The following is a 13,271-nucleotide window of genomic DNA, read 5'->3' as shown; positions in this document are numbered from 1 at the left end:
AACGGGACAAAAGAGAAATTATATGGGAGCTCTCAACAAGCAGCAGGGGCTCTAACATTCTATTTTTGTTAGGTTACATTATAGCAACTCCTCTGCATGACCACAAAGGAGCACAGAGAAACAATGGAAGGGGAAAGACCAAATAATACCCTACTGGGATGCTCGCAGGCCCATCACAGAAGCATCACCAGCTTATCCAAGTTCCATCTGTGCAAGTCTGGAGGTGCAGAGGGGCAAACAGAATGATAATGTAAGGACTCTAGGGAAGGGACACCCTGACTGGTTGCCTCCCTGGGCTGTCCCAGGACAGCTTTAGCCCCACTGTCCAGGTGCATAACCCATGAAGATGAGTCATTTGGGACAACAGTCTGGATGTCTTCAGACTGACAGGCAGTTGCTTCCCAGGGGTGCTGGACACCTTACGGGATGCAGAGGAAGAGCATTCTGAAATTTCACAATCAAAAACAGTGAAAATTCAGTTGAAGATCTCCTATAACAACAAAAAAATTACTATCGTAGAACAAGACAGCAACATTCTTAGAACTAAACCAGCGCACAGGTCAGGAATCAGGAATAATCGCTTTGCCTTTTTTTTTTTTTTTTGATAAAATACATCATTGCAAGTAGTTCAATGCTTAAGATACCTTGTCTTAAGGTACATTTCATAAGACCAATATTAACCCAGACCAAAATACCAGATAAACATTCAACTTCTAAAATCACAGCCATACTTATTCATATACTACTACGCTATTAAAGGCATCTTTATTTCATTCCCAGAGGTAGTTCCAGGAGTTCATCCATCAGAGCTCTACAGCCCTGTCATTAAAACAGAATTAGTATCTGGAAACCATTTTTGTGTCATTTTCAAGCAAACTGTAATGCTAGGTTGTGACACCACATTAACATTTGCTTTCCAAACACAGCAACACTGCTTATTTAATCTCACAGGTAAGACTGCAAAAAAGATTCTAAAATCTCTTCCACTAAGCAGAGAAGTTTTCAGTAGTTCTGTGCCTTTGCCCTCTCAAAGCTCTGCAACAAAGCTTCCCTCTGTAGCCTTGAAGCTACAGCAACCTTCCACTCTCATCATTCAGTGTGAAAACAATCCCTGAGCTGGACACAGAACCTGTTGATAGGACACGTGGAAAAACCGCCTTTGGATAGGCTGAAGTAGAGCATGCATCTGAGCAAGCTGCAGTAGATCTTCACAACCTATCTTCTCAATATACACACAAAAATATCTGATACATGCCTCTCAATTTTCCATATTCTTCAGGAAATTATCAGTTAGCAGCAGCAAGCTGTGTAACCTCTACAGGTTGAGCCTGTTTTCCCAGCACATCATGTACTGTGCCAAGGTTAAGACTCTACACCTATTACAAATGCCACTGCTAGTCCTGAATGGATTTTGAACTACATTCCAGCAGTCATTTAAATCCCTCTCTACACACCTAAACACAATCAACCCTACAATACTAATGGTACAGAAATTCCACACCGTAACACTAAACACTTTTCAAGATGTATTTGAAATCAACACTGCTTGCATTTCACGCAAACATGGGACAATATTAAAGAAGTTCCTCAATTTCATCTGTCGATTTATATTCATTTTATTATAAAATAAATACAAACCAAAGCATTTTTACAGAAATATATGTCAGTCTAGCACTGAGTCGATAGGGTCTGCCTAGACATTTTAGAAGAACAGCAACACGTGAGACCTTTTCACAGAGGAAGCAGTACAGCAAGAACCTTAAGGATGCCTTCTCATCAAGGCTGTACAGAGGAATCTGAAAGACCAGATATTCTCACATAGACAAGATTGTGCTTATTCACAAACTTCTTCAGTATCCGAAACCTCTTCACCTGAGCTTTGCAGCCTTGGTGTGATACATATTTGAAGTACTTGCAATCTAGGAAAAAAAAAATAAAATTAAGTTATACTGTGATACAAGCAAATACAAAATGCTTTCCCTGTCTAAATAACATGCAAACATCTAGGAAAGTTTTCTTAATAAAATAATCCAAGACAGGCACATTAGAGATACAACTGCAGCATTAAATAATCTATCCTCATTTCGACCTGAAAACATCCTATAAGTATATAACTGTATGTGTGTCCTGCAAAATTTCAAATAGATCACTAAAGAGAAAAAAAAGAGTAAAAACAAAGTAAAATTTTAAGGTTGTAAAGCAGCATGTATTTCATACATTAACTTACTGTGTTGGATAAGGAAAATAGTGGCTCATATTAACACCAATAAGCACAGAAACTTCATTAAAGAAAAAACAGAGTGGGAACAATTTTATTAGCCATCTGAAAATAATGGCTGGGAGATAATTTTATAACATATTACTGAAAGAAATTAATTCCAATATAAAAAAAATGGAAGTCCAGTAGATAAAGTTGTAGAAAAGCTGTCTATCAACCAGAAGCCCAACTGGTCTGTAAGCCACAGTCTCCACACCATATTCTTGTTCTCAACTTAGCAGCTCCTCTTGGTATTCCACTTGGTTTTGGCAGCATTTCAAAGAATGCTACTGAAGAGGTCATGATGTTCATCTTCTTACCAAACTGCTGATGGCTTTCACTCAGGACCCCCTGTCCTCCTCTTTCCTGCCTAACAACACCCCCACGGTCCTTAACGACCAGCTGCTACCCAGCGTTTGCTGAGACACTGCCTGAGCTGGCATCCAGCAAACAAACCTTCCACGGCCCTCACAACACTCAGGAGCATGTTGTGCATTTTTCAAATTGTGGTCTGAAGGTTAAACAACAAGATAAATAGTACTGTGACTGCTCAGCAAGGCCAGATAAAATAGAATAGAAACCAGGGTAAGACAAGTTATGCAAAATATGCCTCGCTGTCGAATAGCAATCCAATTTAAAACATTTTTCTTATGTTCAGTTTCAAAGGCAATCTTTCCTTGAAGAAAGAAACTATTTCTTCCAAGGAATAGATCAGCTGCATCCTGACTCATTAGGGCTAAAGCTAGATAATGATTTCTCTTCCATGCTGTGAAAAGGAAAGAACATTTAGTATTACCCTTTCCCAGTAAGATTCCAGCCACCAGAGCTTTTTCGTAAGAAAGGCTTTCGCTTTCCTGCCAATTCCTTTTTGCCAAGTAATGGCTAAAATGGAAGGCTGGCCACCAGTCCTTTCTGGAGTTCCACTCTTGCTTGATCCAGTCAAGATGCTTCTCAGAACTGGAAAAAAAAAAATATACAGGTAAAACACGTTACAGAAAAGCTTAAAATGAAAAGGTGTTTAGAACGTACTGAATTTTATAATCAGCTTGCTACGAGTCTAATGAATTGCTAGCACAGACACACTGACCTTATGCTGCAGACTGAAATACTAACCTAAACAGAAATTACTTTTTTTTTTGGTAATCCCTGGCAACACTAGTGAGGCAGGAGGTGAACTCCAGCAGTCTTATTTAGACAAGGCAGTAACACAGATTATGGTGTGAAATGAAGCAAGCCTTTGACTTGTGAGCCAGTTTGTCAACAGTAATAAGAAAGTTTCTTCAAGTTGGTCAACAAGTTAATAGCATGAAGGGGTTGGTTTGTGTTTAGAAAAGGTGTGCATTACTCTACACATACTCAAAGACTAACTTATCCAGTAACAGCTTTGCAATAAAACCTTAAACCAAGCATTTCAGAACTAAAAACTACTTAAAACAGGGAAATTATACTCCCATAAAACAATCAAGATGCCCAGTATATTTCAAGATACTCTTGTACAAGACACTTTGTGTCTTCAAATGAAAAACTGCAGGCAAATTTAGAGTATCATAACGTTTTTACTAACCCTATGCAACAACACTCCTAACTTTAACCCACCAGCTTCTGGACTTTAACAGCAGATGCTGTGTAGGCAGAAGTGGTCATAAAACAGCAAAACAGGTCAAATTAAGTACTGAATTAATTTACTGTAAATACACAGGGCTTAAAACACACAACACCCTGTTTTTGGGTACAATAAAGTCTAGAGATTGGAGGCCTTCTGGACACAGGTTGCCCAAGATGGCTTCTTCTGACATCAGAAGCCATGTCTGTCAGCACTGGCAAGGACACATAAACTGCCAGGCAATTTGGCTCAGCTTTTCAGCATACACTGGCTGCATTGGGTAGCAGTTACCACCATCCCACAACACACCAGTCTGTGTGGTACCAGCCACGCCCCTACTCCAGCCCAGCAACTCTCCAACCAGCTTCAAATAATGCACACGTAGTAACAAAGCAGAACACCCAACAACTAGTTTTTCCTCCAGCCCCCCAAAAGAGGGAGATTCATGACAGGCAGCAAACACTACCCAAATATCTGAATAATTCTTCCTGCACAAGCACATAACCATACTGGAAATCTGAAAATCTCCTCATTAATAATTTCTTTTCTCCCAATGAAAGGGTGCTGCAGTCAAGCACTGGCACAGAACTCAGGGTAGGCCAGACAACTCTTCCATTCACCAGCACCAAGACAAAGGCTACAAAGGGTCACTTTGTCCATTGCCCAAAGGTGGAGACTTGGCATATTTAATTTTAGCCCATTGTATCAGAGATATTACTGACACTTATCAATATTTAAAAGGGTGGATGTCTAGCGGATGAAGTTGGTTTGGTCTCCTTGGTGCCCAGTGATAGGACAAGGGGTAAAGGACACCAACTGGAACACAGGAAGTTCCACCTCAACTTCAGGATAAACTTCTTTACTTTAAGGATGCCAGAGCCCTGGCACAGGCTGCCCAAAGAGGCTGTGGAGTCTCCTTCTCTGGAGACTTTCAAAATCGACCTGGACATGTTCCTGTGCAACCTGATCTAGGGGAACATGCTTTGGCAGCGGGGTTGGACAAGATGATCTCCAGAGGTCCCTTCCAAACCCCACCATTCTGTGATACTTACATTACAATTTGTTTCACCTGTCTTGCCAAACAGCTCCACGCTTTTACATTTTCCTTCCAGCCAGCATAATCCAAGGCTGCAAAAATAACTTCTAGCCCCAGGCGACGTTTTTTTCTTTTCTCTGGAAGAAGATTAGGCTGATTAATTAATTACTTAGCTCAGGCTGAATGCATTAGTAAACAACAAGTGAAAGAGAGTTCTCCATCCTGGCTCCCCAGATACTGCTACTATCCCTGTTACTGAGGGTTCCTCCCATTGCCTTCTGTCTCTTCCAAGAGATAAAGTTAAGGAAGACTTTCTGGCTCCAGAGCAAAACTCATACTAGAGACACTCTGTCCCTATTCCCATCCTGCTCAAAAACTGCTGACTTGAGAGGCACACACAGGACCTTTTACTTATCTCACAGTGTCTTGCTTGCCATAGCTGCTCTTTCCAAAGCTCACTGCTTCCAACTGGCACTGCTGTTCAACATGTTCTTCCCATGGGAAGAAGACACAATGCCTCTGGAACACTTCAAATCATTAGATGCCACCAAAAAAGGTGAAATCTGAGACTGCCATTTCACATCAGTAGTTATGTATCAGCAGAGCTCTTAAAATACTTTCTTCTTCACAGATCAGATCATGTGCATTAGCTAAGAGAAGTTTGTGAACGTGTCACAGATGAACAGCAAAAGGGAGGTTTCAGCCAGGAGGTTGTTTCTTCTCCCCTCCCAAAGAGGAAAAGCAGAAGAGAGAACAATCCTGATTCAAGGGCATTTCACCAATCTGCTGACTTGCTGGAACATACCAGATCACAAGAAGACAAACAGCTTGAAATGCAATGGAGCAGAGTGGAAAAACAGTCTCCAAATTGGAGACTTTTCTACCTGCTAGAAGAGGAGGATGATTTTGTTCTTTGATCAATGACAATGAACAAAAGCATAGATCCAGCTCAATTCCTCCAGAAAAGAAAAATTCCAAAAAGGGAATCCAGACCCTGACATTAAGAGTAGGGTACCTCAAAAAAAAAAGTTACTTTTGAGATCCTGGCTGTGCCTTACAGCAGTTTGCTTTGATCAGCCTTTAGAGTCAGAAAGGTATTTGTTTACAAAAGTTTGTAAATGCCTGCTCACACATCCAACCTAAAGGTTCCTGTGACTGGGGAGTTGGGATTTGGGGTTGGGTATTTTTTTTTCTTAACAAACAAAACTATTTTGAAAAAGCAGGAAGAAGTCTTCAGAATAATTTCAGATTATTCTAGATTAACATAAAGGAAAAGAACAAAGATATTTAAAGACTTACTTGATTTTTGAAGCATGGTATTAAAATCTATCATCAGTTCATGAGAAGGAACAATATCGTGCAAGATCTGAAAATAAAGACAGACCCACAAAACCCAGATACGTTATGTTAATGTGAAAGCTTTTGAAGACTTCTGCCTGATCAAGAGAAGCACAGGCTCCAGAGTTTGGGGTGTTTTAGGAAAATTTAGCAATCTGGAACCTCAGCACCTTGATGTAAAGGATAATCACCTAGGTCTATTTTGCAGACCGGACTGCAGCTTTTGGACCTATCAGACCAGTTCTCTGACTTGTCACTATCTTGTACGAGACTAGTGCCTAAAGCCACTGCTAAAAAGCACTGAGAAGATGGAATTTTATACATGTAGGCTACAGTTTAAAACTTGACACTTTATGAAGCTGTTTTAAAACACCTGCCCCAACAAAAGCACATTAGTGCCATCAAGTGGCAACACAGACTGCAAAACATTGCTTGCAAGAAGCTGCCGAGATCCATGACCAGGGGCATGGAAAGTGGGAATTTAAAAGCAGCTCTACACAAAGACTAATAAAGCAAGGCCTGGACTGCTAACAGCCTGCAGAAATTAACTCCTCTTCTAGCTTAAATGCACAGCTCACTGAAAACAAGCAGAGAAACTAATTGGTAGACAGAATAGATGTATGAAAGAGCAGGCATTTAATAATTTCTTCAATATTGTAAAGACCAAACTGTAACAGAAATCTGTGTGCATGACATACATGACTACCAACAGACTTCCAGAACCACAAAAACGTGTCCTCTGAGCTTGTTTACTGGCCTTAAGAAGCTATACCATGTAGCTAAAGGAAAAACAAAGACTTGACCTCCAAGGCAGTAAAGGATGCTGTTTGCCCCACCATTGGCATCCCTCTCACTAGCTTTCCTCTAACCCCCTGCTCCCCACGAAGCATGCAGGAGGGCAAACGACGTTACAGGGGTTCAGCTGAACCCAGCTGCCAGACCCCCATGGAGCAGTAACGGCCCCAGCCTGTATCTCATACAGCACAGGTACCTTCAGTGCAGATACAAGCGCCTTCTTTGATTCGCCATGTCTCTTCAGGAACTGGTAGAGGTAAACATGAGCATTGGGGTTAGCAGGGAACTTTGAGTTGTAGGCATATTCATTTAACACTTGGCGGGCTTCGTTATGGTCTCCGTAGAACTCCAACAACTAGGAGAAGTGAAGTCCGTCATTAGTTTGCCGCATATGAGCAACTGAACTCTTACAACTAATTTTGGGCTGCCGCAGAACTATCCAACAGCATAGCCTGTATCTAAATAGAGTGGAGGATATTAGGTAAGACTAAGACCAGAGTATTTTCATTGTACCAGCTGCTCTCACCACTGATAAGACAAAAATTCACACAGAGAAGCCACTACAGGGGAAAAGTCCTTTAACACCTGTCAAAGAATTACCAGCACATGCTCACTGGAAAGAGACACTGAAGCAGCCTGCCATGTCTTTAGAGAGAGAATTCAATGAGAGAACTTGGCAGCTGCCAGCATCACGCAAAATTCCATCAGATGTGCTCAGAGAAGTCAGAGCTTGTGAACATTTACAAAAAGTAAATAATTTCAAACAGATTTTAAGATTAACTTACTTCATTAATTACAAGTACCAAGCAACTATAAGAAAAACCAAAAAAAAACCCAAAACAAAACCCCACCACAAAGCAAAGGACTGCACACACATCTGGTGTCCTTAACATTTAGTGTACCCAGGAAAACACTGCCCTGCCAAAAAGAGAACTTTTTTTCAGGAATTTAAACAAAGCAGCTGTGCTCCACATTCTGTACTAACAACATGAAGACTAAACATGCAAGCGGTTTGTCTACTCCTTTTTCTTGCCAATGCACAGATAAAGCTCTTTTTGTACTCCGTGCAGGCTCTGCAGCTCTACCAGGAGTAAACCACACTCTAAATCAAAGCCCATCAGATTGGCATACAGATGCGTTGCTTTTAAAATACTTAGTTGTCACCCTCACACAAAAAAAAAAATCTGCAGACAGACATCTTAATGAAAATTCAACAGGGCAAGCCAAGAGGAAGGTATCTGTAAAACATGCCCTTACATCCACATAGCATTTCACAAATTGATCCCAGACTCCAGGTATTTTAATAATCTCCTTTAAGTTCACTGCTGCCTTCCGAAAGCAACTGTGCATTTCCTGTTCAACAGACAAGTCTTCAAATGCATCCTCACCTACCAAAACATGAAAGAACACCACAAAGTTAGCTCTGCTAATCAAAAGGGATATTGGAAAAAGTGATGCACCTAAGAGATAATCCCACTTTGCTAAGCAAGGACTCCAGTCAGAGAGCTTTTAGGAAAAGTAGCCTCAGTTTGTTCAGTATTGAAATAAAAAAATTTTCACCATTCTTCATTCAAATTTATTATCACATCCAATTTCAACATACGAGGCACAATGGGTAGCATTCCATGACCAGATGCTACCAGCACGAGGTCTATAAAACAAATTAAATACTTAAGTTTTCACAGAAACAAGCAGAGAGCTGTAACTGACAACACCCAGCCAACAGATATATACAGAATTAGATGACAGACACAAGTAATGACTGAAATATATTTTAAAGAAACTGAAATTCAAACACAAGTTATAGGGGCTTTTGCTAGCACTCAAAAATCCAGCAGCAGTCAAGCACTTGCCTATTAAGCCACTGCTGTATGTGACTATGTTCCTTTGATCATTGTTTTAGGTGATGCTGGCTGGATATAAGAAATGTGATTTGTGGAGAGAAAAAGTTTCAGAATAACATTTTGGGATGCTTCAGAGAAGTGCAGGTCAGCATGCCACTTTGGCATCAACCACCACCACTGCTCATGAGCTACCTACCATCCATCCCATCAAATTTTCAAGTCTAGTAAAGGAAAAGGTGTCATTAAACTGTGGTGTCTGCATGAGCAAGCAAATTGAAGTTTACAGCTCAATATAAAAAGTACTGACCATGCTCTAACAGGATGTTCTTCTGCTTAGACCAACTATAGTAGTCCAACAGTGCCCTGTAAGCCTGAATCAGCTTCATTTCTTTAGCCTGAATGGCTGTTTGTTCTCCAAACCTCCAGCTCTCTGCCTGGCACAGGTTTTGGTAAGCTTCATCTACGAGTCCGTTACAAAGGAGATGAAAGGTGTGCTCTAAGCAAACCTGCAATTCAAACAGTCACCCCACAGAGACATTCTCAGCAAAACAGCAGTTCTACACAGAGATGTAGTGAAAGAAGAGACTCGTTACTGACATGCATATAAAACGTTGCAAACAGAATAAGGCATTTTAATCAGAAGGATATTTTACTCGTATTCCTTCACCCAAATAGTACCTTAACAAGGAATTTTGGAGAAAAACGCAGGAATGGGAGAATGCAAGTGTCACTGAAGACATGGAGATGAGCCAAGAACCCAAGTCATTTTTTTTCTGTCTGAAGATGCTGGCACACATTAGTAATTACAAGCGCATCTCATTTACAAAGATTTATCCCTGGGGAGGGAAAGGGCGGAAGCTCCACAAAGCTGTGAGGCAGCAAGTCCTCCACCAGGTGGGAGACACTCCATGGCACTTAGCAAGGTAGCAGAATGCAGTTGTCTCAAAGCCCCACCTGTCATTAACAAGTGCTGTACCTACTCAAGAAGATCCAGAAACAACTTGAGGAAATGCAGTTGGGTTATGTTTGCTGACTGTTCATTTGGCTACCCAACTGCAGAACCTCTGAAAGAGGTATGTCCTAACACCTTATCATGTCTATTAGGCACTGGATAAAAGCCTAAACCTTCAGTTAGCTCCAGTTAACTCTCATACAGAACTGTTGAAGGCCTTGAACAAATACAACAGAATGGAAGACAGGAGGATCATCACAAGCGAGAAGCATTCAAGGAAATTGAAACAATATAGGTTTGAATGAGTCACTAGAGGAAAAAAAAATCCCAACTACAGCTGGGTGGCACAGGGGTCCACAGAATAAGGCCTGTTTGTTTATATGCAGATTAGCTACTCAGAAAGCAAGCTGGTAACAGTGGCAAAATTTAAGTCCAACTATTTAGTCAGAAGCACAGCGGCTAAACTAAGAACTGGAAACGAAACTTGGCAGGTGTTAACATGTCATTAGATATTGCAGGGTCATACATGAAAAAGAATGTAACCGTTTCAATACAAATTAAAAGGTTAATTAAAGGATCTAGACACTCCTAAGGACTGACAATACAAATCTGTGATCAAATATATAGACCAAATGAGATATGGTTAGGTACAGAATAACCCTGAAAATATCGCACAATTAGGAATTCAAATGTATCGTTGTTTGTGGTTCTTTTTTGACACTATTATTAGTAATACATTTCAGAAATTACTAAGTGTTAAGGTAAACATGGAAAATTATTGAGACTGCACTAAGCAACTCACCTTCAAATACCTTTTCACTCCTAAAGTTTTCATCTGCTCTATGAAAGAGTTGAACTCTTTCGTACTGCTATGAGAATGATGGCACAAAATTTCAGTTCCCATCCTCCAAATAATCTATTAATGGGGAGAAAGATTAAAAAATAACCTTAGTACAGAAACATCAACAGTCACTGTATACAAAGTCTTATTAAACATAGTTACTGTAACATGAAAAAAATGTACGTTTGAATTGCAAATAAAAAATGCTAAGTATTATCTACTGCTACAGTAATCTCCATATTCATCTAGGAGGACTTTTACAGTCAGTGAGTGCTTCATAATTGCTCATTATAAATGCAGCACTCCAGCAAAGCTTATGAAAACTGTATGTGAGAAGTTTCCCCCTCCTGTTACTGAAAAATTATGCTTTCCTTTGATATGATCCCGCTGAGACACAAGGCATATATAATTCTTTGAGCTTAGTAATAGAGATTTTCAATTAAAAATAACTTCCCATGTTGTTATATTCCAATTAGATGTAGCTTCCCATCTACAACACACTTGTTTTCAAGATCTGCCTACACAATGCAACCAAATCCTCCACCAGGCTAGCCTCCTTTGACTACTTCATTTACTTAACAGCTCTGATCCCTTTCCTCCTACCTTTTCTCAGTACCTGCCAGGAGTTTGGCAAGTACTAGAGGAGCTAGTAAAAATCCACACAGCCCACTAACTTCCAAACAGATTCTGACCGATAGCATGCCAGCAGCAAACACATTTACTGCTTTCTCACTGTAGAAAACTACTTTAAGACAACTTTCTCATAGATACACTCATGATGAAATTAACTTATACCAAGCCAAGTTTTCATCTGTTGTGTCACGTGCCTACACTAAAAAAACAAAAACCCAATGAAACCTCACAAAACCAGCCTGCAAGCCCAGAGAACCTTCCAGGAGCACTGAGCACTCTGCCAGGAAAAACGTCAGACAACACTGCAGATTCTCAGCAACCCTGAAAGTGTGATCACAGCAGAATTTTAGCTCCAGTAAGATTGGTTAAACAGACAGCAGAGGCACGCCTGTGCAGAGGCAGACTTTTGGCGAGCGACTGGACTGCATGCTGCCTTGAGCACCATCCATGATGAGGTCTGGTGCACTCTCTGCAGCTTGCCATCCCAGAGTTTCCACATCAGCACCCAAGTAGTTGCTTATTTGGTGTTGGAAGCTTCAATATGAAAGCTGCCTAACTTTGCAGGTCTTACCTATGATACCATTTTTTTTAAAGTAAAAAAACCAAATTGAGCCTGTGATCGGTTAATTAAGACCAATGTTGGTATGAAGAATTATAGATGCTTCCTGCAAGTATTTTTTTCAACTGCAAAAGAACTCTGGTAAGGGATATTAGCTTACCTCTGATGGATTCACAGGTTCTCGAGAAAAGTCTTTCTCTAGTGACTCAACATAGAAGGACAGAAACTCTGCAGCCTTTTTCCACTGCTTTTGTAGCACAGCATCCTGAATGTAACTTAAACATGCTTCCTTGCTCTTCCTGAAGTTTAATTTGTGTTCACGGGAAGATGCTAAACAAACAAAATAAATTTTAAGGATCAACCAAGCCCACACCTGTCACAGTCCTTATTTAGATAATGTGTCAACCATTTCGAGATCTTTCTCACACACTACAAAAAGTCATCTTCAGCTGTGTGGTTTTAAAGTTAGACAACCCCACTACTCCACAGGGAAGTGAGACTATGCCAAAAGCTGGAAATATCCTATGAGGTGAAATTTTCCACAAAAAGCACACAGCTGCATACACTTGAAACAGAGATGATTATTACATACCACCCTATGAAAATGAGAAGACTGCGGTACTTTGATAACTTCACAGGACACTGTGTTATATTTTGCGGACAACTCTCTTCCCTTCCTAATCATCATCAAAGCTTTTGACCCTGCTATGCTAAAGATTTGCATACAGGCCATTCAAGTACCAAAAGCTAAGCAGTTGGGCAGGTATTGGAACAGGCTGCCCAGGGAGGTGGTGGAGGCACCATCCTTGGAGGGATTAAAAAAAAACCTGTAGACATGGTAATTCAGGACATAGTTTAGCGGTCACAGTAGCGCTGGGTTGATGGTTGGACTTCATGATCTTAGAGGGCTTTTCCAACCTTAACGATTCTATGATTCTATTTCTAACCTCAAAGGTTCCAAGTGCTAAGAAAATCAAACCCACAGTGAACACTGCAAGACTGAATAGGACCGTGGCTCCTGCAACCAAGCTCTGCTAATAAAGCTGCTGAGAAGCCACCTGACGTGGACAGAGCTGATGTAAAGTGCTTCACAGCAAAGCTACTTTGAAGCGACCTTCTCTAGGGGTGTCGCGGTCCCCCGGACCCAGAAGGCTTTCGTCACTAGCCACCTCATGGGCCCTTATTTTATGATCAGCGCATCCACGGCGGCCAAGGGGACCAGGAACAGCTCGGAGGGAACGGGGAATCCCAACCGCCTCCTCGGCGGGAGACGGATGGCGAGACTCAGAGGGAGCAGGCCGGCCCCGATGCACGGCGGGGTCGGAGGAAGGGGAGAGGGACGGCGGCTGCAGGGCGAGGAGGAGCGGGCGCAGCTCCGCCCTTACCCGGCTTGCAGAGCTGCGGCAGGAGGAA

The 13,271-nt window shown here is 41.2% G+C and overlaps 1 protein-coding gene across 1 annotated transcript; it reads right to left on the bottom strand.

The window, feature by feature from the left end:
• Nucleotides 1-1,729: 1,729 nt before the first annotated feature.
• Nucleotides 1,730-12,188, bottom strand: TAF1A (TATA box binding protein (TBP)-associated factor, RNA polymerase I, A, 48kDa; the record flags this gene model as incomplete). Its single annotated transcript, XM_008948643.1, has 9 exons — nucleotides 1,730-1,919; nucleotides 3,054-3,214; nucleotides 4,913-5,033; nucleotides 6,196-6,262; nucleotides 7,226-7,384; nucleotides 8,287-8,417; nucleotides 9,181-9,379; nucleotides 10,628-10,741; nucleotides 12,019-12,188. Coding segments are annotated over 9 exons (1,265 nt in total), but the record flags the coding sequence as incomplete, so codon positions are not given.
• Nucleotides 12,189-13,271: the final 1,083 nt, after the last annotated feature.

This window comes from Merops nubicus, unplaced genomic scaffold (genome assembly GCF_000691845.1).
Source record: "Merops nubicus isolate BGI_N331 unplaced genomic scaffold, ASM69184v1 scaffold16851, whole genome shotgun sequence".
Lineage (NCBI taxonomy): Eukaryota > Metazoa > Chordata > Aves > Coraciiformes > Meropidae > Merops > Merops nubicus.
Note: the sequence above shows the minus strand (reverse complement) of the source record. Positions and strands in the feature narration are given on the sequence as shown.